Source organism: Penicillium rubens (assembly GCF_028828025.1).
Source record: "Penicillium rubens strain IBT 27055 chromosome Unknown utg000003l_segment0_segment0, whole genome shotgun sequence".
NCBI lineage: Eukaryota > Fungi > Ascomycota > Eurotiomycetes > Eurotiales > Aspergillaceae > Penicillium > Penicillium rubens.
The window spans coordinates 7,120,768-7,147,217 of NW_026890601.1; the positions used below are offsets into that span (position 1 = coordinate 7,120,768).

A 26,450-nucleotide genomic window follows, 5' to 3' on the forward strand; every position below is an offset into this window, starting at 1 on the left:
ACTCGATTAGCCCATCCCATCTAGTACATCCATCCCTTCCCTTGTCTTGTCTTTTCTATTCTCCACGTCTTGGAGTCTATTGAGATTTCTCATAATATTGCTCTACACTCAATGTGTAGAGCTGTCACCAAACATAGTTCACATCCAACGCCATCGCATCCCCCGCAGCGATGGACTTCCACCTAGTGCCTCGCGGTACCGATCGGAACTACACAGGGTTCCTCACCAAGACGATAGTCTACGCCGCGACGTTGGTTATATTCCTGGCCTGTACGCAGCTCCCAGCGACCAGCAGAAATCCGAATTTGCTAACAAAAACCCCCCAGCATTTGGCTTGACGGTATCCTCAATCGTCATTCCAAAATGGGTCAGCTACCATAGCGAAAAGGTACGGCTTGTCCACCCCCCACAAGCTCCTACTAAAATCATGAACTTATAGCCCCCGAACCATTACTCCTACGGCCTTCACCGCCGCTGTTCCTCCCTCACCGATACCTGCGAGAGCTTCCCACAACGCGAAGACTGCCACGGCGAAGACCGATACTTCTGCTCCATGTGGCGCTCCGTCGGGTTCTTGGTGACCTTTGCCGTCGTCCTGCAGGGCATTAGCGTGGTCACGTACCTGGTCATCTTGACTGGCGGGAAACGGCTGCGCGAGAATGGGTGGAGTGTTCTCAGTTTGATGGTTGTTCTGTCTGCCATTGTGCAAGCAGCCGGCATGTCGATAGTGGTAGGTTGATAACACGCCTGTGTATGGGCGGAGATGGCATTTTCCTAATAATTTGGCATACAGGCATACCTATTCGATAACGAAGACCGGTTCTTCGTTGGCTGGAAACTCGACCAGTCCTGGATCCTTTGCACTATTAGTTGGTGCTTGAGTATCTTCTGCGCAGGCGCGGTTATCGTGGCTGGCAAGGTCTTGCCTTCAGAGGGTGGGTATGAGTTGATTCCTGACCATGATGAGCTTCAAGTCACTTGATGGCGCTCTGTGTAGCATTCATGGCACATGGACAACTCACGCGTTACGCAAAACAGACGAAGAGGACCTATCTAGGTATCGTCGGTTGACGACTTCTCATATTTCTGCTATTTCGGTGGTTGCAGATTGTTGACGCTTTTCTATTTTTGAACTTCGTGCTTCGGCGTTGGGGCTGTATACTTCTTTTATCCTTCCAGGCTATGGTAGGGACCAACTAATATGGATAATGCCTTGAATACGATATCTCTCTGCAGGCATGTATCTACAGAGTTCAGTTTATCATGGATTGAATCACATCTTCGTGGATCGTTTTTGTGACCTTACAAGACCATCAGTGAACCATCTAAATATAGGAAAAATGCAATGCGACGTAGAGTTTTCATCATTCATCCCGTACAGTACATTCCCTCCGATAGGCTGAGTCGACCTACCAGACAATTTCTTTCCCATTCAATCCCTCAACAGCCGGAATCTGCGGCCGCAGCGCCTGACCATAGTCACCCCCATTCGGCGTGCGAAGCAGAGTGTGAATATGGAATTTCTTCGGCTCCTCATTATTCAAAAACACCCCGGAGTGATGATCAAACTCAACAAGAATCACCGGGCTCTGAATCCGATAATAGAACGGATCTTCATCCCCATAACCCCCAATCCAACAAAAGTACGTCTCCGCTTCATGCGCGCGCACCTGATCAATCTTCATAGCCCGCGACTTGGCCGGCAGATAAAGCAAATATTGTTCCAAGATACCATACATGAGCTCTTTCTGCGCGGCATTAAAACTCGTCGCAGGGATACCCTCATACGGCACCACACGGTTATCGCGGTACGCACCGCACAGATGGCGCTGATCATCTTTATTCCAGCGGCCGGGCGGCATAGCCGGATCCTTCATTTGTGCAAAGACACGAGCTGAGCCCTGCATCTCCGCCGAGAGCGACTGCATCAACTGCAGCCCAAGCTTCTCTTCGATCTGCATGATGCGCGTGCCCGCGTGGGGGCCGACGTCGATCTCGTTCGGCTCTGCGCCTGTGAACCACGGCGACGCGACGATCTGTCCTCTGTACAGAAAGATATTTAGACAGAGATGGTGGCCGTAGAAAGACCAGCCCCAGGGACGGGTGGTCGATGGACGGCCGAAGAGGACGAAGTTGTAGGAGAATTCGTTCATCACGGCTGGTGACTTGACCAGCTCGCCGAGGAAGTGGTTGATGCGCATTGCGTTCACGGCTTTTGCATACCCTTCTGGTGAGAGGGTTGTTTTGAGGACGTTCATTACTGCGTCCCGGGTCTCGGTGTTGACTTCGTCCAGTCGGATGCCCTTGTGCGCGAGCAGGAACTCCGGGTTCGACCATGTGCGCCATTGCGGGGAGTCGATGTGGTAGCTGATGGCTTCTTTTTGCTTATCGTCCAACAGGGCCGTTACGGCTTCTGTTGCGTCTACGATTTGTTGGATTGGGATGTCTTCTTCTTGTAATGTGAATAGACCCGGGCGGACGGTTCCTATATATGTTAGAGGCATTCTTGTATCGTTCCGGTTTGCTCGTACCATCGGTGGTCACGCCTTTGAAGGGCTCTTGTAATAGATCTAACCAGTGCATATACAGCGCATGCAGCCAGGGTGGCTGATGTCCGGTCTTAAAGTCGTGCGCGTACTCGTGCGCATCCTGCTGGCACATCACCTGGAAGCGCTTGAGGTTGAGGTCGGGCAGGTACTGGCGGTACTCGCCTGTGGGCTTTTCCAGTGCATTGGCCATAGTGAAGAGATGTAAAGAGATAAAAGAGAGAGAGGGAAATGTTCAAATGGTATTATAGCATGAGACCCCCCACATCCGGGTCTTCCCCACGCGTGTGGGGATGGGAAATTCCTTACCCGCGGCAACTTGGGGCTTCAGACAACCCGGTTACTTTTACTCTCAAAATCTGGGGAAATATGTCGGGATGTCCTGGATTTCGAGTTTAGAATTGTCATCGTCTCACGGCTTTTAGACACGTGGGATATCCCGGGGGTGAAAGGGCTATATAGTACGGAGTACAACTGCTGAACTCGGATCTTCCGAGACATTCTCGGCTCAGATCAGATAAGTCCTTCGGGCATCCCGATATCTGTATAGTCAGGCTAACAAATCTTGTCCCAGGATACAATAGTATTTAGAGAGACTTCCTAAGAAGACTAGGTACCAAGAAGACTACAGCCGTATAAGGGGCCGATTTTCTTATCACACATAGGGGCCATTAAGTATTTACCCACACCCTGTTTTCCCACCAAAACTGACCAAGTTTCGACCTTATTCTCTCAATAAATTTATATTGTGATAATTTTTAGATAATTTTTAATATGAATTATTATCAGATTAATCAAATACTTCTTTCCGAATGGTCCAATATGTACACTATTAAGTGGTAACTGATTGAAAGGTAAATGTCAAAATGAATCTCTATTATATATAGTGGCTCCCATACTAAACTCGCGATTCTACTCTCTATCAGAAATAATTACTAATATAATCTATATATCACCTTAGGTTTGGAATGATAAATAAAAATAAAAAAGAATAAAAATATGTTACAATATAAATTTATTGAGAGAATAGGGTTCAAAGTTGGTCAGTTTTGGTGGGAAAACAGGGTGTGGGTAAATACTTAGTGACAGGGTCTGTAGGAATTGGACCCTATAGAAGTTGATATTGTAGGAAACTAATCATTAGACCCCAATTTCTGGGTAGTTGTAAACAGGCAGTATAACAGTCAAAATTTGATATGGAACAATAGCATATGGCGTTCTGGTGGCTAAACACTGAGGAGCGTCTTGAGATTGGAATTGGCTTAATACGTATTCATTCTACATCCATGTCCTACGTGTTTCGGTCAATATTTGTAGACGTCCGAACTTTCTATTAGAAAAGCGAATGACTTCTGGGGATTACCTTATAGCTTGCGCCTCTGAGTGGGAGACAAAAAGTAATAGATGTATTCTATACTATCTAGTTCACGGACAGCTTGCCGAGGCCGTGAGAAGGGTCGTTGCGATGATCAAGTGTCAAGATCTTCAAGTGAGTCCGGGACTGCGCTTTGAATACTACAAGGATAATGATATCCTTTGATGAGACCTTCGGATCAAGTAGTTATTTGCATGGGCCAATAGCCACCGACGCATGCGTTTCGTTCTTGGGGTGGTTCAATATTTCGACTTCACTTGGGAAGACATTGATGAAGAGGAGATTGGTTTCCACACCAAAGCGTGTCTTATTGAAGTCTTTCGGGGCGGTCTCGTTGTTCGCAGTCATGGTCGGCAAGTCGACCTTGGTAGAACTTCTGGTTTACCAGTTTGGAAATATCCGGGTGCATACGGTGTTGCAGTTTCCAACATGATTGAAGGATTCGGCCCTTCAATCAAACGTTTGAACAGTGATCGAAGTTAAGAATAGACCTAGTAGTGACCCTAAGGGTAGTCTATCTAGAGATTAGACCCTTAGAGAGTCACCCGCGGGTGACCCTAAGGGTCGTTAAACGAGATAAATGAGTAAAACTTATAATATGTTTCAATTTCGAGCTAAAATAAGTTATATTAATTCAGGTGTGCACGATTAAAGTCTAGGAATTATTTTGGTGATAGCCTAGGACTCCCAAGGTTAGCCTACTATTACGGGACGACCGTCACCAATCGATGTGTTCATGAGTGCGAACATGAGTCATGTTCATTCACCCAAAGTTGTAATAAGCATTAAATCCCAGCGGAGCAAGGGCTTAGGGTGCGGGCCGGGGTCGCATCGGCGCGTTACCCGTTTCTATTTCTAGGGTTCTCTGGTATGTACCTAGGTAGTAACTTATACAGCGGCCTAGACCGGCTCGAGATATGTGATACTTTATTGAGATGTTGTATCAAATCACATAGTTCTACCCTTTTGTGCAACCATAGTAAGTAAGGAGTTAGAGACATCCATGGATATGTAGTATGTAATGATATAATAAAGGGTGGGATCGGCTGTATGGTGTATCATTAATATGTAGTATCAAATAATATAGATTTATCTATGTTGTATTCATGAAATCCTAGGAACTAATGAGTCAGGGACATACCTTGGACAGAAGTTATAAATAACAGTCTTCACACCCACAACTTCTAAACCTCTCTAAACATCTCTCACTATTTACCTATCTAAAATCTTCTTTTCATCAAGACCTCAAAGACCGAGCAACTTTTCCTCATCTCAAAATGAAGTTCCAAATCTGGGCTCTTGGCCTTGCAGCTCTTTCCTCGGGTGTGTCTGGTTGTGCCTACAGTTGGGATCACACAGAATGTCAATGGTTTGGAAACTCGCCAGCATGTGGCGAAGTGAAAAATAACATTGGGGATCGGGACAAGGATGGATGGGTCCTAGTCGATTGGACAAAAGATGTGGGCATAGACGAGAAAATAGGTATGGGTGACTGCGGCGGAAACGCTTATGGAAATACCTGCTGGTCTGGCTACAAGCGACTGTGGTGCAAGTCAAGTAAGTACCATGATATAGAAGGCCATAAACATTTATTAACCATATTTGATGGCACAGACAGTGGCCGATAAGGAAAGAATGGGCCTGAATCCGTTATTCCCTATCTATTCGAGCATGGTCGTGTTTGAGGAGGAAAGTTTCGTGGGTAATTTGCAAAGGGTGGAGGTGATGCGTGGGAAGAAATGGTTGTATGTGTTGTTTAAGAGAAGTAATGGCAGTACCTGGAGACTGACAGGTTTTCAACTTAGGTATCAAATGTTTTCTGATTATAACAGACTATTAATACATTCTCTCCTTTAAGACATGAAGTAATGAAGTAAATTGAAGTAAACATTCCTAGTTAAGGCCAGGATACTACATAATAAGTCGAAAATGCTTCCTCCCATCGCCTAGCTCGTTCTGGTTCGTCTTGGAACATAGAGAGAATCGCTTGAATGATACATCTCGCCACGCAAGTCACAGAGGAAAAATAAAGCAAAGCATGAGGGACATACAGCGAGAATAACGCAGAGACGAAGCAAAGGGCAGCACGATAGAAACATGGTAAGGGATAACGAATAAGAAGAGTAAACCCGCTGCAGCGACCGAAGGTAGTGATTCAGGTAAGAATAGTTGCACGCTGATTCAATGGCAACCCATTCACGGATGGATAGCTCGAGCATCCGGGAATTACTTCAGATCTTGATCATCGTAATCTTCGAACTCCATGTGGAATATCCGTCTTCGGTATCCCAATCCCACGGCGAGGTAGAAGCGTTGGCAGCTCTGCTGATGGCACCGATCCTATTGGGAATCCATTGCATTTGGTGGAGACCCCACCATAATGGCAATGGCAGATTATCTGGGTCTTTGGTTTGGAAAATAACCAGGTCGCCAGACTTCATCTGGATCCGTCAGCACTCTTAACCCAAAGATTGAGAAACTTTGAGTGCGGATGAAGTGAAATACTCTGTTTGTCCTGGAACTGAACTCCGTGTCGCATGACCTTAGGCAGCCAGTAGAAACGTGTGATCAACTCATACCGTCATCGCGTAGATAGAGCGGCTCGAGGACAAAGTAGCGGCTCGAGGACAAAGTAATAAGCCTCAAAACATGTAGGCTTCGGGGTACAAGCAGAGCATATTCTCGCAAAGATCTATGCCACATGTACCCGTCCATCGGGCTTCCCATTTATTGACTCGGTCTTTGCCCCAAAACATGCGCAGCCATCCCCAGAATTGGGTGTACTTGCTGTCGGTTCCCTATGATTGGCCTTTCCTGAGAAATACCGGGGAGGTGTGATATCACAGGACAATTGGTGATCTTGATCTGGCAGAGGCCAGAGGGAAGGATAGAGACAGAGAAGAAGGTTGGATTCTCTGACTGGGTGAGACTAGCCAGCAACATGTGAATCCTGACAAACCAGGCATCTGCCTGCCATAACAAGTCTCTCAGCAGGAATCCTTGCGCTTAAGGCACTACTAGTCAAGGGCTTAGTAAATTGATCATTCCTCTCCATTCCAGTTAAATGACTCACAGCTGTTTTATCAGTTAATTTTCGTTTCGGGCTCTCATCCTCCCCAAACTGGCAATGAAAATTAAAATGAAAAACAGGTCGGTAAACACCCTCGACCTTCGACCTTGTTTGCCCTAAGGAGTTTCGGTGTTAGGCTTCCATCGGTTAGGAGGGATATAAAAGGCGGAAATAGCTCACAGGTCCTGATCATGGTGAAAGCGACCTACCTCACTTGTCATCGTGTGGCACACATTGGGTTGGGGAATTCCCGCCACCCGGACTATCTTTCAAAGGCATTCAATATTGGACAACCAAAGGCATGCCCGATATGTTCAGTCCGCCTCGTTTCCCTTTACATTCTTCTCAGTGTGTCGATCAAGGTTGCTGTCTCGGTATCTCCAAGTTCTGGGAATGGACCCATAGACGGGAGGCTCCATGGAATGTCGACAACAGGCATAGTAAAGTCCTCCATAGGAGGAGCTTTCTGAAAGCCGTAGATTCTGTTGTAGGATCCATGTTGTTGAGATTAGGTATGAATAAAAGGAACTGCTGTTCAGCGGTGACGGAGTTAGTCAAGTGTAGTCAAGTGTTCCTAAGACTGGAAGGTGCATACCTACCAGGGCTGACTCCCTCCAAGGCCCAATTGAGATGACGCAATATGTAGTCTTGATGAGGGTTTGTAGGCGTAGCCTTTATATATAAATCAATTTAATGGTGTTTTGGTTGAGATAAATCCATTTAGACTCAATATGTTGGTAACGGTGCTTGGCTCGCTTGTGAAATACGTTAGATAGCTCTATCTCTATCTCTCTCTCTATCTCTATCCTCTCCTCTCTCCTTGTCCACTTCGTTACCAATGGAATGCCATATAGTCTTTTCTTTAAAGATCCTCTCAGTGGTCGTCCCATAACAAAATCACTGAAGGAATGAATGGGACGTTCCATATCATTGCGAGCGCTGCTGGGGGCTGTCAGCACAAACACAGAAGCAGATATCATACAGAACGGATAAACACACCTCGTTTTTGATCGGGGAAAATTTGTCCCCTACCTTCTGGATGTACTCGTCGATATGTTGATAGGGCAGATCGCAGCACAAAAACACACAGTGGATAAAGCCACCCTCCCCGCGCAAGTCAGACAATGTATCAGCTGCCTTACGCTTCTCCAGCATCTGAAGCAGACCCTTTAGATTGGATCCAGATGATGGGCCGCAGACAATTCCCCCGCGAGACAGCTCCAGCGACAGAGAGAACGAATCCAGTGAGTTCACTTCTTCAAACGTATCCACTGCCTCCTTCCAGGGAAAATTGGAGGCCTCCATCAGTTCAAGCTCCCCCAGATCTGGCACACGATCACCCGGCGTAGCGCACAACCCCAGCCGGAGGACAGATGGCTTCACTTCCTTGAAATAAGTGCCCAGCCCTGTCATGGTGCCAGTAGTGTCTATGCCAGCACATATCACGTTGATCTCAGGCAACTGATTGAAAATCTGCGGGCCTGTCCAGCGTATATGAGCGCGCCAGTTCTTGTCATTCTCATACTGGTTTGGGTTAAGGATGTTGTCAGACTCTAAGGCCATGTCCCGGGCTCTTTGGATGCCACCGCGTTCGTCGTACGGCAAGGGCTGGGAAGGTCCACCAAACAGCGTGAGGTTGAGTCCAAAAAACTGCATCAGGCGCAATCTTGCCTCGCTTGTTTTGTTGCTTAGAAATGCCTGGCTATCTTTAATGCCGTGTACGGCACGTGCAATCATCGACATCGAGATGGCCGTTGAGTCCGAGCTGTATCCAACGATAGTGTTGGTCTTTCCGGAAACGACACCTGACTCTAGTATGTTCATCGCTGACTTATCAGTTAGTGACTACTTGTTGAACATATTCAGTTGAAATTGAACTTTTCCGTACCTGGCATGGCCTTGACGTTGTTGGCGGGGTGCGTGGCCATCAGCTTAGCGTAAATGCGCACGCCATCCTGAGAGAACGGGTTCAAAGACTCTGGCAGCTCTACTAGGGGGAGAGGAGGCTGAGAGTCAGGGTCGAAGTATTTCTTGAGGGAATCTGGTCCAAAGTAGACGTTGAGATCGTTCTGGTTTGCCATAATGGAGAGAAGGGGGTTAAAACCTGCATGCAACGTGTGCACTTTCATGGAGGAGCAGACAGCCTTTGAATTATGTGATTTTATATAGTTTCCTGTCGCAAGATGAAATGAAGCTGGCATCCTATGACTGGTTGATCTCTTGTAAGATGTCCTCCATTATTACCGCGAGATAACTCTCATAAAGTGGAGAATTGTGGGCCGACATGTCGCTTTTTCCCAACAACGAACCCGCGGCAAATTAGATGTCCAGCTTTTTGATGACGGGAATTACCCTCTCTACTCTGTAGGTAGATACCACGGATCAAGGCATGCTTGGCCAGACGGCAGAAGGCATGAGATCACTTCAAGACCTCAGAGCGCAGCCTCTGGTGGGGCAAACGAGTACCTTGCTAAGATCCTTTGTCGTGGCACGATTCCCTTCTCTGAAGAAAATTTGGTCCTCCTGGCTCTGAAGCGGGATTCCTCTCTTGGCACGGCATCGTGTCGGCAAACTGATCATTTCCTAGCGGGTTATAAAACTTTAAATCTTCTCTGTATCCTCTGATACCCCAGGAGTAACTGTCGAGAAGTCCCCAGTAGAACAATGACAGAAGCAGTTCCAGGCTCAGGGAAGGATTAAGACCCTTCCACTACACCCTTAGATGTCAGTGGCAAAGCCAATGGTGACAGAGACAAGGTTGGCATGATCAAAGCGCGTATATTTGTGGAGCAGTTCCTCTTGTTGAATGCCTGAGGCATCAGATGCAAGATAGAAGCCAGATAGTTTGCCTGCTCTCTCTCTCCCTTTCTCCTCTCTGTCCAACCTAATACATACAGTGCTTTCTCTATCAATTTATCATCTGTATTGTATCTCTATAAGGCTATGAGCCTCCCTTGCTAGCTAGACCACTAGTAACTCGTTTTTCTGAAGCTTTTATTAGGCTCGAGAGTCGACGATCCATATAGTGAAAGCCCCACTTTCATGCGTGGAAAATTCTGCACGGACCCAGATTAGACCAATCACGCCTAGGAATCTTCCGTTTAGCTTTATTTAACTCTAGCTAATATCGAGACTAACAATAACGGGGACACTTACCCTCGATAAATGGGGCCTACCAACACGGGGTATTAGTGTTGGACTTGGCACGATTATGTTATTCTTTGTATAAATGGTCCCACTGGGTCTATGATGCTTCATACATGCGAAAGCCGGGCCCAATTCTAATGACCCAATCACTAGAAACCTTCGGTCTGATATTCATCTAAGCCCATCTTCCGAGTACCGCCATTAGCCCTGCACCGAGGCACAGCAGGCCAAAAGCCGACAAGACAACCCGGATAGGAGCTCGACGCATAGATGGACTGAACATGAACTCGTGTGCAATCAATTCAACGAGGCCAGTGTAGATAAGTATGCCAGCGGAGATCGAGTCAAAAACACCGTTGACTATTAGCGTCGTTCGACCAGTGGGCGGATAGACATTGCGGACACCCAAGCCAATTGCAATGGCAACAGGGGTGGTCAGACCATAAACAATTCCCAAGATGTAAGGCGTGGAGCTCTTGGACTCTGGCCACGGAATGGTGGCGAGACGAGCACCCAGTCCCAATCCCTCGAACGTCTGGTGGAATACCAAGACAATATAGAGTGTGATAAATTCGGCACCGGACACTGCAAGTGTCAGGCCAATGAAAATTGAATGAAAAACAATGCCGAATTCCAGAATGAAGATGCCGGTCAATTGAGCTGCATATCCCTCCGAAGATATGAAGTCTTCTTTGGCCATCGCGGTATCGCAATGCTTGCGGGAATGGTCCAAACTGTCCTTTGCTGGCATGTCACTCGTGACTTCGCCCATATCTTCGATGCCACGCTCATGACCCGAAGCAGAATGCGAATAGCGCATGACCATCAATTCCACAAAGGACATTAGAACAACGGTAATGAGAATGATCCCTTCAACCCAGCAATACTCCGAGATCGGTCCAGTCAAACACTCATTCGTCAGAGCCTCCTCAGCAGGAGCGAGCAGATGGATAAAGGCCGTGGCAATGATGACACCAGAACCAAAGTATTTGGCTATAAAAAATGCCTGAGGTGGGATTCCGGCCCCACCAAAGCGTTTTGCTAGAACAGGGAAGACGGCGGCTATCATGGAACCGGCCATTATGACAAAGATGGATGAAATGCGGAGGCCCATCCGACCGTCATACTCGTTACCAGTGTCACAGGTATCGACTTCACCTCTTTTGATGAGAGAGAGGAGTTCGGTGGCCATCTTGGCAAGGACCAATATTGTTTCCCCGGGAAAAGTTGAAATGAGGGCTGATTAATGAAATGTGTAACATAAAAAAACTCTCGGTCAAAGCGTCCTGTTGATGGAATACCTGACAGTATTGAGATTCAAAGAGGATAGAAAAGAAAGGAAATCTGCAATGGTCTTTCCAAGTCAAATTGGCTATACGCGCTTCAAATATGAATCTGACAGTCCCCAAGGTCCCTAGTAAAAGTGCAAATTTGCGAAGTCTAACTACATGGGCCTTAAAATTGCGTTTGAAAGCTCCTAAGTAGAAACCCCAAGCAGCAGGATACATAGAAATGTGACCTTGGCCCTAATATCAACTTCAAGTAGCCGAGCCGCTAAACCTTATTGCAATACGATACGATACATGTATTGGCGTAATATTTTTCCGTATATGGAAGGTCTGGACGATCCACCGTGGGTATAAGATTTGGGCTTATTAACGACTCTTGGCCTTTTTCAACTTCGGCATTGCTAATTGCGAGCGCGCAGACACGTCTGATACTACCCAGGCCAAATATGCCGATACAGGTCCTGTCTACCGAGACCCTCAATCTACCTAAAATTCGACGTACCCATACAGGTTGCAGACCATGCCGCAGAAGAGGCAAGCGAGTCAGTGTGGTTTCCCTATGTCCCTGGTTAGCCACATCCTGAACTTCTTCAGTGCGATCAGACAAAGCCCTGCTGCCAAGCCTGCGCAAGGTTATCGCTGGACTGCACTTATGGTACCGATTTTAGTTTTCGAAATCTGAATGGTGCATCATTCCAGCAACAGCTTACTACGATTAAAAATACTTCGCCTCGACCAGTGACGGATTTCAAACCTATCAAACTAAGCGTCGCGTCAGGCACAAATGACACTGCTTTCCCTTTCCACTCGTTCGGCGGATTCTCTTCCGCGGAAATTCCGATGACTCCGAGTTCCGAAGACATCCATGAGGCTGGCTACTTCAACCATTTCCATAGACATGTCCGCCATCTTCTTCCTGCAGCTTCTCTTCGATTCACAGAAGGATCTCTCCAACCTCTCTGTTTACGGTTCGCGATACTTTGTATATCCGCATCGAATCTGTCGATGCTCGATGCGCGAGTCCAGAGCTGCATTTCGACTATCGATCGCCGAAGATCGATCTTCAGCCCGCTTGTCAATGCCTTGCACCACCGTCATGCTCAAAATTATCACGATTTGACGCTCTGGCATTTCCGCAACGCGCATCTTGATGACATCAAGCGTCAAGCACCTGAGTTCCTTGCTGCGCTCGTCCTTATCGCCCTTTACCATCACGCATCGACCAATCATCTCAGATTTCGATTGGCGGTAATGGATTCCGTCCGGTTTGTTTTGATTTATAGGACACAACTAATGGACTCGGCGGGCGGGGCTGATTCTTTGCAAATGTGGTTCCGCCTGTGCACATCGCACCGACCAGCAAAGCCGCCTGCATTGCTTCTGGAAGGCCAAGGAGCTAGTTCTCTTGGACCTAACCTCCTTCCGGATATCACCGAGCGCTTATATCTTGACTGTATCCTAGGAATGAGTGCAGACGACCTGATATACGACATCCTTATCAAGACGTTGGAAATTCGGACAAAATTGGTGGTGTATCGGTGCGTTGCAGACAGCCGCCAGATATCTGAGATGTCAAGTGAGGTCGGCAGCCTTGCGTACGAAATACTGAACAAAATGTTGGGAAGACGGTGTGTACCAGAGGAGTACGCCGAAGCTCGGGAAGGCTTTGTACAAAGTTCACACCTGCTGGGTTTGTTGGAGGTTCAAAAGGAACGACTAGAGGTGTGGAGATCCCAACTCAATGCAGATCAGCTACCGGAAGGTTCCCTTGCCAACCTGGGTATACAAAATGGAATGAGCTGGCGTACCTCATCTTCCCCAATATGTCAAAGCTTCCCGAATCATCGAGATACGATAAATGCCCTGTATTGCCTGCTCTGCGAAACCATTTTTGAAGAAGCAAATGGAGCAGATACGTTTTGCTGGCCTTTTCCGGTCGTGAATGAGCGTTCGACTCGGCTTGAAAATCTAGCGCGCAGCATGTGTCAGATTGCTGGTATAGTGGATTTCAAAATTTCGAACACCTCGGATGTGTACACACTCAGCCTGGCAGAAACAATGCTTCAAATTGTGCTACTTTGGAGATCAGATGAGATCTTCTCTTATGTCTTGGATGTCCTGTGGCCACAGCTTGAGATGAATGGGAGGGGTTACGAACACTCCCACTACCCGACGCATCTCGTTAAGCGCATTATCACCCAAATTGCTGCGTATTGGGGGCAAGGTCGAGCGATATTCATTGCATTACCGGCGGTCCCAGAAGAAATTGCAAAGTTTAAGTTGTTGGACATTAATCATCCAGTGGACATGGTTGTCTGCGGTTATAACAAGCGCGGTAAACATTTCATTGAGAAAGTTTCACTTCCATGATATGATATATGACTTGTTTGGCTAGTTACCTGGGTGGGTAACATCATTCGAGCTGAACTCTCCTTTGCTGAAATCCGATGTTTATTAGAGGATAAGCCTTACATGAAGACAGTGATTAATCAGAAGTCCAAGTAATCGCCCTCAATTAATCGTTATTCCCCAACACGAGGCGAAATACTACGGGATTTGTACTAAATCTACACTCAACCGCTTGTAATCAGGTGCCAAGAGGTTTTCCGGTGACCAAAGCATTGAGATAACCTTTATGCTCGTTCATGCCCATTTGTTCCTATTGTTCATGAACCAAGAGGCACGTGTGTGAAAACACCACTATCTGATGTACACGAATGTCACGTTTTGTGGGGACCATCAAACTCTGTCCATGGGTCTAGTCCGCGAAAGGAGTAATTTTACGCCCGTTATAGGATTACAACTGTGGTATCCGCTGATTGCTGTGGAGAATAATCTTATTTTACTTTTTGTTTGGGGCAAAATTACGCGCTGAATGATAAAATACCATTTTGCTGTATGTTGTAACCTGATATCCAATAAGGATCGCCATTAGCAGCTAACCCAAGTCCAATCTTTTGCACCGTTTCTACAAATTTTCGACCCGGAAGTGGTAAGGGAGCCAAGCTATGCAAGCGTGGGCTTCTGGCCCGCCTCAAAAGTCCCGCTGGTTTCATGCTGCCGATATGTTTCCTGGTGAATCCATCTCTTCCGCTAGTGTTTAGGTGGTTTGCTTCCCCAAAACAATCGCTGCTCGCATTAACTGTATTGATGTAAGCTAAACCCGCATAGTTCACAATGAGCATCCCGAAAGCAATTACTACACACGAGATTTCAAGGTCTAGCAACAGCCGATAATTTGAGCCTTTCTATAATGTGCATCTTAATCACAGGGTCAGACTTTTAGGCTTATCTCTTTTAACCAGGTTGTCATAGAGAATATAGATGCATGAGTCCAGGTAAGAACCCCACGTCGACTGTAGTATTTCAAACCCATAAATTTCATGATGCATATTTTACCAAGACTAGAGCCATAGCAAGCACAAACCACCCATTAATTTCCAATCTCACCCCGATATTTTCAGTATCCCCGGTAGGCAATGATGAGACAGTTTCCACGTCGGAAGGTGACGACTCATTTGCGTGGATGGACGAATCCTTGAGTTCGTACACTTGCATGGCGGTGACATTTGTGCAATGTTGCGAGTATTCATTGTCGGAGAGCGTTCTGGAAGTAAACGTTACATCGACACACTAAAGTATGGATGAACGAAGTTAATATATGACTTTAATTGCAGTATGGTATCCATTGGTATATGAACTTGCCCCGTATAGTCCACCGTGAGAGGTTCCTGAAATGATCTGGAAGGTTGCGTTCATCCCCTCTGTGGCATTTAAAGCGCTTGGGAGCTCCACGTCCCCGAAACAGAAGTCTCCGGGTCCATTCTCCAAGAGAGTCGGGACCACGACGTGGTTGAAATTCTCTCCGGGATCATTTCCAACGGCTACCAAGATCTCATACAGCTGCTGAGTATGAGTACTGTGGATTTGGATAGGACCTCCATTTAGCGGAAACTCGGATCGATTCGAAGAGACCTCATCGAAACCACCACATGGCCAATTTCTTGCGTGCTTTCGTCGAAACCCCGGGTCCCCGGATAAGCAATAAGAAAGTGTGCACTGGCAATCGGCACTAGTAGAAGGAGTGAGAAAAGCATTGCCAAATAAAAGTACAGTCTGAAGAATGTGAATGAATCATGAAGACTTTTCACGCAAGGGTCCTGAGTCCTAATATATGTAGGTCCTGCTAAACTCATTGCTCAGATATGCCAAGCCTACCAAGAGCTAGCCATGAGAGGGATTGAGCAGATTTTGACACACAGTTCGGGCAATGACAGGTGGTAACAAGATAGGGACGTCCCTTGCGAGGTGCGAGGTGCGAGGTGTGAAGTTGAGCAGAGCCTGAGTGAGGTATCCTAGATTTGATTGACAGACCTATACCCAATAGAGATAGTTGGGACGGCCAGGGCGAGACGAGTGACTGTACTCTCTGCGTGGAGGCCAATGTTGCGTGACAGCGTCAGGGTAGGTGATGTGTTAGACCAGAGCTGAGTACTAGTTACATCTATCGCCTAGATCGGGCGTTCTAGTGGGGAGAGTGGGAAGACAGAGACCCCGGCATCTTTAAATGCGGGAGCAACTAGGAGAAGAATGACTTGGGCAATATTCGAAGATAATAAATGCATGAGAAGCTGTATACCATTAGTGAGTTGGCGGGTCAGTCTGTATTTGAGTTGCGCCTTGAATTACCTTCTAGATGTTATCAAACAATCTTCGACCCTCCTCAACGGCCTCTACAATAAATAGAGCCTTCAGCTAACCTTTTACGCTCGTTGGCGGTTTGGTTTTCATTGGCCTCAAACCAAGAGAAACGCGTGAGAAAGCATCACTGCCTAATGTGCACGAAGGTCTATGGGTCTAGTCCGCGAAAGGGGTAATCTTACGCCCGTTATAGAATTACAGATGTGGTATCCGCTGCTTGGCTACTTTAATCTGTCCCATTCGAATGTGGAGAGCAATGCTACCTTTGAACCTCTTTGGGACAAAATTTACGCTCTGAATTTTAAATACCGTACAAATACCGTTTTGCAGAAGTATGTATAATCTCTGTAATCTATTCAGTAGCCTGGTATCCAATCAAAACGCAACTCCAGTGAGTCTGTGGATCCTTCGATAACATCCCCCGATCTCCCCTTTAGAATTCGTGGACCTTTGTTGCCTGGTAATAGGAGAGTGGGAAGTAATGGAGTAGTTTCAGAACGCCGATCAGATCGTTTTCTCATCCTGTTTTGGCTGGTAGCATACATACAACAGTTGTAGCTTCGACGAATGATCTTCAGACTTGAAGCAGGTTGGCCCGTTTCTTCATGACATGATAATGCCCTGAACTTCTATCTCTAGGTTTAGTCTAGGGAATTAATAGGTATTATAAAACAGGTGTATTGACGAATGTGTTTCCACATACAATTGGCATCTTTCAGTTATATACGTTCGACTCCCCCTCCCCTCAAAAAAAAAAAGCAAAAGAAAAAGACAAAAAGAAATACGCCAGAATTAATTGAATTAAGCTTCGGAACAGAAAATATAAAATAAGGACCATTCCAGGTAAGGCTCGTAATTTTACCCAGTCGACATCGTCCGCTATCATCCAGAGAACCAGCTGCTTTCTATAAACCTCGTCTCATCCCCCACTCTTTGGAAGCTGGCTGGTTTGAAACGAACCGTGCTCATATTCTCGATTTACTCTCTGGTGCTTCAAGGTCGAATATGGATCTCGCCTTTTTCATCTCACACAGCACCCCTGCTGTGAAGCCGGTCTATGTTCTCCTCGAGTCAAGTTACTATAACCACTCGCCGCAGCCGCATCTGCCTCTACCACTGCCAGTCAAAGAGGAGCCCAAATTCTCGCTGCCGTCCATATCGACTCTGTTCGGGGATGCCGATGGTGCTCAGCACGCAGCCAGTGAGTAATTCACCATCATATCAATATATCATATCAATATCATATCAAACAACATAACTAACATATCCTTAGAGCGCCGACGGCTTTCTCCATCTCACCATGACCGAGACATTCAGATCCAGCCCTACAAACTGCCCCCGCCACCACCACTGCGTCCCGGCCCCGGCAACGACCACAGTAAGAGCCACTCCCCCTCAGAGCCTAACACCAAGCCGGACGCACACCCGCACCGTTTCTCCATCTCCAGCACGAGATCCATACACCCCCCGCACAGCACAGCAGCACCCTACACCCCACCCGCTCTAAGCGTTACCTCCCACCCATCCCCCGTCGACGTACTCCAACCAACAAAGTACTACACCTGCCCTCCAGCAACGGTATCCTTCCAGCCCGCCATGACAGTGACTGCACCGCAAATGCCTCAACCGCCCGTCCAGGTCCAGACGCAGCAGCAGCCTAGGTCTCAGTCGTCCTCTGCTCTGATCTCCCCTGGTACCCTCGCTTGGCAGCACCACCGTTACTTCCCGCCCTCCAATTCAAATCTCTGCCAGAAGAAGCATGATCGCTATATCTGCCGCACCTGTCGTAAGGCTTTCTCATGCCCTTTTGAGCTACGCGCCCATTTCCACTCGCGTACCCGCGAGAAGTCAGTCCGCTGTACTCATGCTGGCTGTGGGAAGTCTTCCTCTGTTCGCAGTAATATGAGTCGTCATGGACGGGGCTGTTGCTCTAGTCGGCCGACTGCTGCTACTGTCCTGGTGGTGTGACAGTCTTGTCGTCTTAGTATTTTCCTGGGGTATATTTCCTCCTTTGCTTTCTTTAAAGCGCGGTGTTTCGTTTGGCGTTCTTGCATGTGATGCCGTGATAACCTGGATCTTGGCTTTGGCCCTTTTTATCAGATTCCTAGTTGGTGTAGACGAGCCGGATCTATACACTACTATATTATAAAATTGCAATCCTCAATGTACATTTTATGGCGTTTGACTCTATACGCACATATAGTGCTTTATCATATTAATAACCATCTCCACAATTAGGTTGAAGCATTCTTCTCTTTTGTTCTTGTGGGAGTGACTCGCCTTGTATCATATCAAAAATAAAATTACAGCTTTGTGAGGAAAATCTCGCCATGCTGCTAGAAGTGCTCGCAGTGCTGATGGATGTCATGGGTATATATATATATATACGTGGGCTTCGAGGTTGGAATGTGCAATGAGAGCCAATTCTATTCAGGTATATTGTCTCCTTGCAATTTTAATGTTCTACTGGAAGTTGCAGGGCATTTTATCGGGCCTTTTGTGCCAACACCTGTGTTAGGTTTCTACGTATGATAAGTTCTGGTTGAGATACGTTTAAGAATACTATGAAGATATCGCAATTTTGAGAATAAAAATGCCCATGAGCCAGAAAGAAGTAGTTATCCTCGTATACAGCACGTCTCTACTTCTTTCATCAACGGAATGAAAGGCTATGTGCATAATATGGCGGCATCCAGTGCATTCACCATGAAACGAAAGGATACTGGATCAACCAGAGTAGATCAACCAAACAGAACCCAAGAGATGAAAAAGAACAACGATCCCAAGACGAACCCACAGCCAGGTGCCCGCATATCACGTATGTTTCATGGAACCAGACCCAAAACTCCTTCCAATCCCTCCAAACCACAGCCTTCTTCCTCAACCAGGAGGGATACCACCGAGCAACGGGCAATCACAGAAGCCTGCGAAACCATCCGACTCTGATACTGAGCGATAAGACATCCATATCCACTCTCAGTGTATCCAACATCCTTGTACATAACCAGCATCACAACTCACGGATTCCGCGGTTTGTGCATATTGCTATCAATCCGCCCACAGCTCGTACTATCGCGCCCATCTCCATATTTCGCGTACGACCGAGCGACGCTGGGGTCAACATGTGAAGGATGCGAAGTCGAGGAGCTGCGACTTAGCGAGCCGGGGGATGACGGTGCCGAGGAGCCGGGTGTTTCTGCAGATACAGCTGTGGGGTTTGCCGTTGCTCTGGCTGCGGCTGCTGCTGCTGCGGGGTTGCAATGTGCACAGACGAAGATGTTGAAGCCGCGACCGTTGCGGCTGAGGCAGATTGCTCCTCTGGGAGTGGTTTAGTATGGAGATGGGGACGGAACGGCTGTTTGGGGGGTCTATACCTCGGGGCGTTCCCTGCGCAACCCTTGCATGTAACTACTGTTCGTCCTCCGATGCATGATATGTGCTCTGGGTCAAGGTTGAGCAAGGGTTGAATAGCACTGGCCATTGTAGTGGATGTAGATGGGTAGAGGGGATATTGGGAGGTAAAGGTTTGATGTGGAGAGTGAAGTATGATCGGGATACACCTGATATAAGGTGCAGGTGGCTTTGTGGTCCTCTTCCTGTTCTTTTTTTTTTTTTCTCGTTTTCAGGAAATGGAATCCCAATAAAGAATAGTCAGTATGTTGTAGACCGTGAAAGAGCAGTTGGGGACAAAGGAAGTCAATAGTATAGGCCAAAGGTATAAAGCCAGAAACAGAAGAAACAACGGATTTCTTATGCAGGAAGAGATTAATCAGTGCCACCAACTCAGTTCCCGAGAGTTTCCAAGTGTCACATATGCGATATGCACAACGGAGCGTGGAATTGATGACGGGAATCAGGATTGAGTCCGCCGGGATGATCAGCAGGACAGAGAAAGGAACGATGATAGGACGGTGAGCCAGGTACATGATGTACGTTGGATATTTCATTTACACGCAGGGCCATCTCACTCGAATCCTTCGGTTATTCCCGAATAAAAAGAAAAATAGATCCAACAGAAGAGGGGGAACGGCACAGAAACCGTTCTGGACTTGGCTGAGTTGTCAAACCCCGCTGCCTAGTTTCTTGTGCCTGTCAAGCTAAGGTAGCCAGCTGCGGAAATGCAGGGTTTCTGAAACAGGAGCTGGTGGGGGATGGCGTTTCTCGATCCACACGACCGGGCCTACGTCGTTCATACATTTTGCGAAGGGTTCATTCGCTGGTCATTCTGTGAGAGGATTTCTAGAGGAGACCTGCGGTGAAACCAGAATATCATCAAATTGGCAAATCAAAGATCGATCTATCGTTGGGCAGACAGTCGTTCATGTGCAGCGGAAAAGATGTCCCAGGAGCATGGCCGCCACCTCGTGATACAACAAATCTTGACCGCACAATCTGGTATACGATTATCCTTCCGGGTTAGGACTGTTGACATAGCCACGAGTATGGATGTGAAATTCCAACCACGGATAGCTGCATTGGACCATGCGACCATGATCTGATCTCCGAGATGATGTATAGATGATAGGGGCCATGCTGGGTGGATTTTCGATGACTTCTCTTCCGCGGTGGACCTCTCTTGTTAGCTCTTCTCGTATTTCCCTCGTATGGGATAGCCTTTCCATCTCAACCAAATAAAGTAAAGTACCATGCATGGAAGTTTGGAATTGACAGTCAGACGGTTACCAGCCCAGTTCGCTTACCATATATCTGATTAGGAACAGTGTTGGAGGGCTTTAACGGAGTACGCTCCCAAAGCGTAGTTGCCGTAGGTGGTAAGGAAAACGCACGATGACGATCTCGAGCAGGGGTCGAAGCGATGCAACGATCCCCATAATCCGCATATCACATAATAATGCTTCGTAAGGACAATCTCCGATAAACACCGGAGAAAGCGGATGCATCTGACAAGCGCATGTGGTGCCGACATAAAGAAATCCGAAAGAAAAAGGGAAAAAAAAGGAACTGCTGTACTATGAGGTGAAAAGAAAGCTCTGTGACAGGTGTGAGCTACCAATAAACAGAAAGAAGGGGAAATTGAAATTGGGAGTCACAGCCAATGGCAGTTCATACGCAGCCCGAAGCCCGAAGCGCCGTGGATGTGACACTTAGCCTCAAGTAGGTAACCGTGGAGGAGGCAAGGACAGGGGCAAAAGGCTGAGAAAACCCCTTTAGCAGTCTCAATAGGACAAGGATTCCTTGCAGCCGTTTGACTTTCCTCGAATCTATTGTATGATCTGACCTGAAGCGCTTCTGCAGATTGGTCACATGCAGACTGAATCCTGTCGAAATGACATTGAATAGCTCGAATAAATGCGCTCATCTCGGGCTTTGCATGCAGTCTGCCATCAGCCAAAAGATCGATGTAACCTAAATACGAGGTCATATAGAAGCAACGGGTATGCGCGTCATTAGGCGGGGTGTGGATTCGTATACTAAATATATCAGCTTCTGATTGATCATACTGTATGGAAGAGAGAGTTATTCCAAACTACGGCTTGTTCAACCGGTTCGCTGTTGGGAAGGATACCTGCAGCCAGCCACTTCCAATCACACGCTAGTCCAGGATTCGAAGTCCAAAATTTAAAGCCGGGCTGGAGTCGAGGCTTCACATGGGCGGCAAGTTGCGTCCACCATTACAACGGAGAAGTTTCCATTGATGTCTCAAAAGAGCTGAGACTTCCGAAGGTTGTCCTGGAACTAGAACGGTTGCAAATCGCTTTTCGGCAATTAGTGTCACGGTTGAACCCCGAGGATGCCGGGAGAAAAAAGGAAAAAGAAATTATGGGGTTGCACGTAAATGAAAGAAGAGTCAATTGCAAGTCAGCTGATATGAACCTATAGGATACCTGCAGCCCGGTTCCCATTGTCGCTGCAAGAGCCGAGTCTCACTTTTTATCGATGGCATGTTCCTATTCCTATTTCTAGTGGAAATTATATGGTATCTTCATTTTGTGTTTGCTGTTAAATATAATAGGGTAACTTGTATATGCAGATATAAAAAGTCGAGCACAATACACCATCAGATACCGACTATTCTCCGAACTTCGGCACTCAAGACATTACCTGAAGCATAAAATGAACTGACATGCCAAGCGAATGACCTTCGGCGACAGTGGAATGATATCACAGTGCATTTTTAAACGAGGCCACCCAAGGCTACCCAAAACCGGTACCTGACAGGCTAAAGGCTGTAGCCCCAGAGACCACGAGGTGGTTTATAGGATTACAACTTGGTCGAAAAATAAAGGATTGACATTCTCCATTACGATCTGCATAGCTATCACATGGGAAGGAATAAGGACGTGGCGTCCCATCTTCGAGTCGCCGTATCTGACCCAGCTAATAGTCGTGTAGCCACAGTAAAAGGGGGGAAAAGCAAAGAAATAGGGCAGAAACAAATTATCCAGCCAATAAAACGCCCAGTAGGGGGGAAACAAACAAGCCTGGTCCATCCTTCCACGCAAAGCCAGGACGCCTGGGTAATCCCGAGATCATCAAATCGTTGGAATCACGCCGAAACTCATGTGTCAGCGTTAAATCATAAAATATCAAAGAGCAGAGAGCATAAAGCAAAAGAAAACGAAACTAAAGTGATCCCGGTCACTGGAAGTATTCATTGGGCAAGGCTGCGAGCACAGCAATTGTTCCCAGACCACCCAGCAAAGCGCTGACGACAGCCGTGGTTGCGTGGCTTGCCAAGGACTTTGAGGTTGGGTGATTAGACTTGATTCGCTTAGCCGGACGCTCATTCTCAGCAAATGCGGAGTCATTCTCGGCAAGTGCGGAGCTGATCGCATCCTTGGCTTCAGCGGCAATTGTGTTAAGGTCGGAATCCGGCTGGCTGGCTGCCTCTACAGGCAGCCGCTGGGCATCTTGGGAAAAGCCGGGTTCAACAGACGACGATTCCATCTCTGCGAAAGAACGCTTCAACTTTGCCCATGACTTATTCCGCTCGTCTGTCGCGCGGTTCGAGAATGGTCCATCAACATAGAAATTCTCAAGTTCTTCGGATGACGGTACATCAGCAGTGCTCTGAATCTTGCATTGCATTTGTCGATATTTGTTCTGGCATGAACTTGGCAGTTCACCAGAAACAGCGCATGTCGGGAACTGGGCGCCTGGGTTTGTCATACCAGCAGCAGTCTGCGTCGTCAATGGTTTGCTCTCGTTATGTGCGGGGTTCAGTGACTCTGCCTCGCGAGCCCGCTGCAACAATTTCCCGAGGGTACCTGAGGGTTCAGGTACATGCTTAGACACTTCGACGGCATCAGTATGGTTGGGGCGTCCAAATTCCTTGAGATAATCCGAAAGGAAGGAATGGACATCAGGCCTCTGCGAAATAGGGTGTTCAAGACGCTCATTCTGCGAGGGACACTCAGATTCGTCTTCGGATACATCAGAGACCTCATAATCTTCTTCCTCGAAGTCCTCGTCATAATCCTCCTCTTCGTCGTCTTCCACAAAGTCTTCTGCCCACACTTCACAGCCATCTCCATGAGTCGATTCACTGTCGAACATCCCGTATGGATAGTCGTGGTAGTTCTCCGAGATTGAATAATCGCTTACACCATATGATTCAGACACGTACCCCTCATTTCCCTGGGCTTCTTCGTCTGAATCAACGGACTCGTCATCGCAGAGCCAGTCTTCATTGAGATTCGGATCCCAATAAGGAGCCACATCGCACCATCGATTGCCGACCATTTGGGGCTTCCAGGCTCTCACGACCCAGCATTTGTGACAGTCGTCAATCTCGGTTTCAGTGTCAAGCTGCTGTTTGAGTTCTTCGCTGAGAATCTCCAGTGGCTTTTCGACGATCCAGCACAAATTGCTCATCTGTTGGCCGGCGTGATTTTCATTGATGATCCAGTATCTCCGCTTATCGACTGACCAGTACCTAAGAAGGCTGCCGGGCATACGATGGAACGATGTGTCTGAATTGTCAACATCGGGCTCCCAATAAACTTCTGTCCCAAAGCAAGGTCGGAAGGTAGGGGAGTCATCTACCCAGTAAGCATCTTTGGCAAGAGAACAACGGCGAGTAGCGTGGATGATGCGCCTGTCATGGTCAACGTCGGGTATCGTGTTGGATTCACCCCAAGCCATGTCTGCCAGGCGCATGAACATGGGCCGCATAATGGTCCAATTGCTGTAGTCAAATTCGGGAACTTTCTGGTAACAGACTCGAGGGAGAGCACCTGCTTCATGTGTTTGTAGAGCATATGAAAGTTCAGTAGAGGCCGGTTCGGTGAGAGATTCTTGAGTGTCGGACACCGGTTTGATACCAGACAACGGGCTAAGAAGATCCGAGGCCAGTGTTGTAGGGCCGGGCATAACCTTTGTGGTAGGCTCCTCAGTGGGAGACGAACCTGCGGAGCCAGGCTCGTCCTTTGGATGTTCGTCACTCTGAACACTTGAGACGGGGGAAACTAGAGACATATCCACAGGCTGCTCAGCAGGATTGTCCCAAGATCTAGCAATGGACTCTTTGGAAGAGACATCACTCGTGTTGTCGGCAGCCTCCATATCACTTTCGTCCTCGGGGACAGAGAAACTGTTGGTTGACGGACTTGGATCCGGTTTGATAGCAATATCGTCATCTGGAATGGCAACAGGCTGGGGTCTGAGCCAATCAACCTTGCAGCGGACTTCGATGGCCTCGAAAACCTCTGTATTGGATCAGCTCCAGGCCCATTAAACTCAGATTTTGCTAACTTACCCTGGCCACGGTCGACATCGACACCAAACCGGACGATATCTCCACTGTACAGTGGGGTATTCACATCTGTCACCAGCTTGCTATCATTCAAGAAGGTTCCGTGAGTCGAGCCACAGTCGGCGATGAAGACGACCTATCAATGATGTCAGTGAGGCTATACAGTCAGATTGGAGGCTCAAAACTAACATTTTGGTCCGACGGTATGTTAAGGAAGGCATGGTCACGAGACATGACCCGAGACTCAAACCAAGCGTTCTCTGCTGCGGGGATCCGTTTTCGAGCTTCACGCTTTGAGGCACGTCCAATAGCCACGGTCTTATCACTGTCGGTGATGGTGAGGGTACGTAGAGGGTGGGTATCTTCGAAAAGGGGGACGAGCGTCACGGTGACTGTGAATTCAAGCTGTCAGTTGCGAGCAAAGTGACGGTTAAGATATCCGAGTACTTACCGCGTGGGTCCGACATGGTGAAAGGTAGATCAGTTGTAGCACTGTGTAGAATCTGGGAAGTAGAAATAGGAAGCTGTTTGTTTCTAGACGATAGTTAGACGAAGAGATGAACTCCACAGGTGATAAGAGAGACCATGACAGCCAGGTAGAATGAATAACAAAGCACGGGGAGATGAAGGATGGTGGGGGCAGGAGGTTAAGGGCGTTGGAGACAAAGGCAGCTTACCCGGGTGTTTCCAGGCTGCAACACGATCACATGGACCAGTTGAGGCAGCCAGGGAGATGGCAGATTTATTGCAGAACGGTAGCTTGCGAGCAGAACGACTCAGAGCAGCAAATATGAAAACTCGTTTAAATCACAGAGGGTGTGAAAGGGAAAGGGAAGGAAGAGGGGTAGGTTCATGAATCAGGTTGAAGTTAGGTTCACCGCTGACGGACGTTCAAGAATGGGAAACCCCTTTGAAATGGCACTCAACTTGAACCTCAGTTACCGATTAATTTATTCAAAATTTAGAAGTCACGATTCATTAAGACACTAACAAGTAAAGCACCCGGAAGCTCAGGAACAATGAGGTATGTATGAGAAGTGATAGTATAAGATAAGCAAATGACGCCGTTGGGCATATTTCAACACGCATATAACCTGGCTCGACTGAACTTCCCTACTGGACACAGACCGGCTAAATAGCGAGAGTATACGTCCGCTTACTTCCTGAACCTTTTGGCGATTTATTCCCTTTCTTCTTCTTCGTCGTGGCATAAAAAGAAAAACAAAGTCCGGAGATGCCGATAAGGGGTGGGGTCAGCTGATGTGGGGACACACGTCATGGTCATCCGCACATTAGGGGGAACTGACTTACCTAGGTAGGTAGGTATGTATGCAATACGAGGGAGTACTTCATAGTCAACGACAACACTGGAAATATTTTGTAGGTTAATCTGATGTTAATGAGCACTCTCATTTTCCTCTATGGTACACAAATTACTACATGGTCAAACCCCAATGCACTTACCCGGGCTCGGTTTGCCGTCCATCGGCCCATCCCATCCCGAGTCCTATCTCAGACAGACCCAGTACCAAAACAAAAAGAAAAAGAAAAGAAGGCGGACGGGGAATATGTCAACCAATAGTAAATACATATGGGGAGAAAAGAG

The 26,450-nt window shown here is 47.4% G+C and overlaps 11 protein-coding genes across 11 annotated transcripts; 3 read left to right on the top strand and 8 right to left on the bottom strand.

The window, feature by feature from the left end:
- Positions 1-170: 170 nt before the first annotated feature.
- Positions 171-982, top strand: N7525_008958 (uncharacterized protein; the record flags this gene model as incomplete). Its single annotated transcript, XM_061214558.1, has 4 exons — positions 171-270; positions 327-388; positions 440-730; positions 794-982. 4 exons carry the CDS (start codon positions 171-173, stop codon positions 980-982), a joined length of 642 nt encoding a protein of 213 aa, XP_061068989.1.
- A 427-nt stretch (positions 983-1,409) lies between these two features.
- On the bottom strand, positions 1,410-2,739 carry N7525_008959 (DUF3500 domain-containing protein; the record flags this gene model as incomplete). Its single annotated transcript, XM_002563026.2, has 2 exons — positions 1,410-2,485; positions 2,532-2,739. The coding sequence occupies 2 exons, from the start codon at positions 2,737-2,739 to the stop codon at positions 1,410-1,412; spliced, it is 1,284 nt and encodes a 427-aa protein (XP_002563072.2).
- Positions 2,740-5,198: 2,459 nt separating this feature from the next.
- N7525_008960 (uncharacterized protein) lies at positions 5,199-5,549 on the top strand (the record flags this gene model as incomplete). The annotated part of the gene is made up of 2 exons (XM_061214559.1): positions 5,199-5,478; positions 5,536-5,549. 2 exons carry the CDS (start codon positions 5,199-5,201, stop codon positions 5,547-5,549), a joined length of 294 nt encoding a protein of 97 aa, XP_061068990.1.
- A 603-nt stretch (positions 5,550-6,152) lies between these two features.
- N7525_008961 (uncharacterized protein) lies at positions 6,153-6,362 on the bottom strand (the record flags this gene model as incomplete). The annotated part of the gene is made up of 1 exon (XM_061214560.1): positions 6,153-6,362. One exon carries the CDS (start codon positions 6,360-6,362, stop codon positions 6,153-6,155), a length of 210 nt encoding a protein of 69 aa, XP_061068991.1.
- An 18-nt stretch (positions 6,363-6,380) lies between these two features.
- On the bottom strand, positions 6,381-6,648 carry N7525_008962 (uncharacterized protein; the record flags this gene model as incomplete). The annotated part of the gene is made up of 2 exons (XM_061214561.1): positions 6,381-6,463; positions 6,501-6,648. The coding sequence occupies 2 exons, from the start codon at positions 6,646-6,648 to the stop codon at positions 6,381-6,383; spliced, it is 231 nt and encodes a 76-aa protein (XP_061068992.1).
- A 1,270-nt stretch (positions 6,649-7,918) lies between these two features.
- Positions 7,919-9,072, bottom strand: N7525_008963 (uncharacterized protein; the record flags this gene model as incomplete). Its single annotated transcript, XM_061214562.1, has 3 exons — positions 7,919-7,933; positions 7,991-8,817; positions 8,880-9,072. 3 exons carry the CDS (start codon positions 9,070-9,072, stop codon positions 7,919-7,921), a joined length of 1,035 nt encoding a protein of 344 aa, XP_061068993.1.
- Positions 9,073-10,313: 1,241 nt separating this feature from the next.
- Positions 10,314-11,330, bottom strand: N7525_008964 (uncharacterized protein; the record flags this gene model as incomplete). The annotated part of the gene is made up of 1 exon (XM_002563031.1): positions 10,314-11,330. The coding sequence occupies one exon, from the start codon at positions 11,328-11,330 to the stop codon at positions 10,314-10,316; it is 1,017 nt and encodes a 338-aa protein (XP_002563077.1).
- Positions 11,331-12,390: 1,060 nt separating this feature from the next.
- Positions 12,391-12,657, bottom strand: N7525_008965 (uncharacterized protein; the record flags this gene model as incomplete). The annotated part of the gene is made up of 1 exon (XM_061214563.1): positions 12,391-12,657. One exon carries the CDS (start codon positions 12,655-12,657, stop codon positions 12,391-12,393), a length of 267 nt encoding a protein of 88 aa, XP_061068994.1.
- Positions 12,658-17,133: 4,476 nt separating this feature from the next.
- On the top strand, positions 17,134-18,096 carry N7525_008966 (uncharacterized protein; the record flags this gene model as incomplete). Its single annotated transcript, XM_002563034.1, has 2 exons — positions 17,134-17,329; positions 17,402-18,096. The coding sequence occupies 2 exons, from the start codon at positions 17,134-17,136 to the stop codon at positions 18,094-18,096; spliced, it is 891 nt and encodes a 296-aa protein (XP_002563080.1).
- A 1,049-nt stretch (positions 18,097-19,145) lies between these two features.
- N7525_008967 (uncharacterized protein) lies at positions 19,146-19,609 on the bottom strand (the record flags this gene model as incomplete). Its single annotated transcript, XM_061214564.1, has 2 exons — positions 19,146-19,446; positions 19,503-19,609. 2 exons carry the CDS (start codon positions 19,607-19,609, stop codon positions 19,146-19,148), a joined length of 408 nt encoding a protein of 135 aa, XP_061068995.1.
- Positions 19,610-22,728: 3,119 nt separating this feature from the next.
- On the bottom strand, positions 22,729-25,311 carry N7525_008968 (FHA domain protein; the record flags this gene model as incomplete). The annotated part of the gene is made up of 4 exons (XM_061214565.1): positions 22,729-24,797; positions 24,848-24,980; positions 25,034-25,236; positions 25,296-25,311. 4 exons carry the CDS (start codon positions 25,309-25,311, stop codon positions 22,729-22,731), a joined length of 2,421 nt encoding a protein of 806 aa, XP_061068996.1.
- Between the last annotated feature and the right edge of the window lie 1,139 nt (positions 25,312-26,450).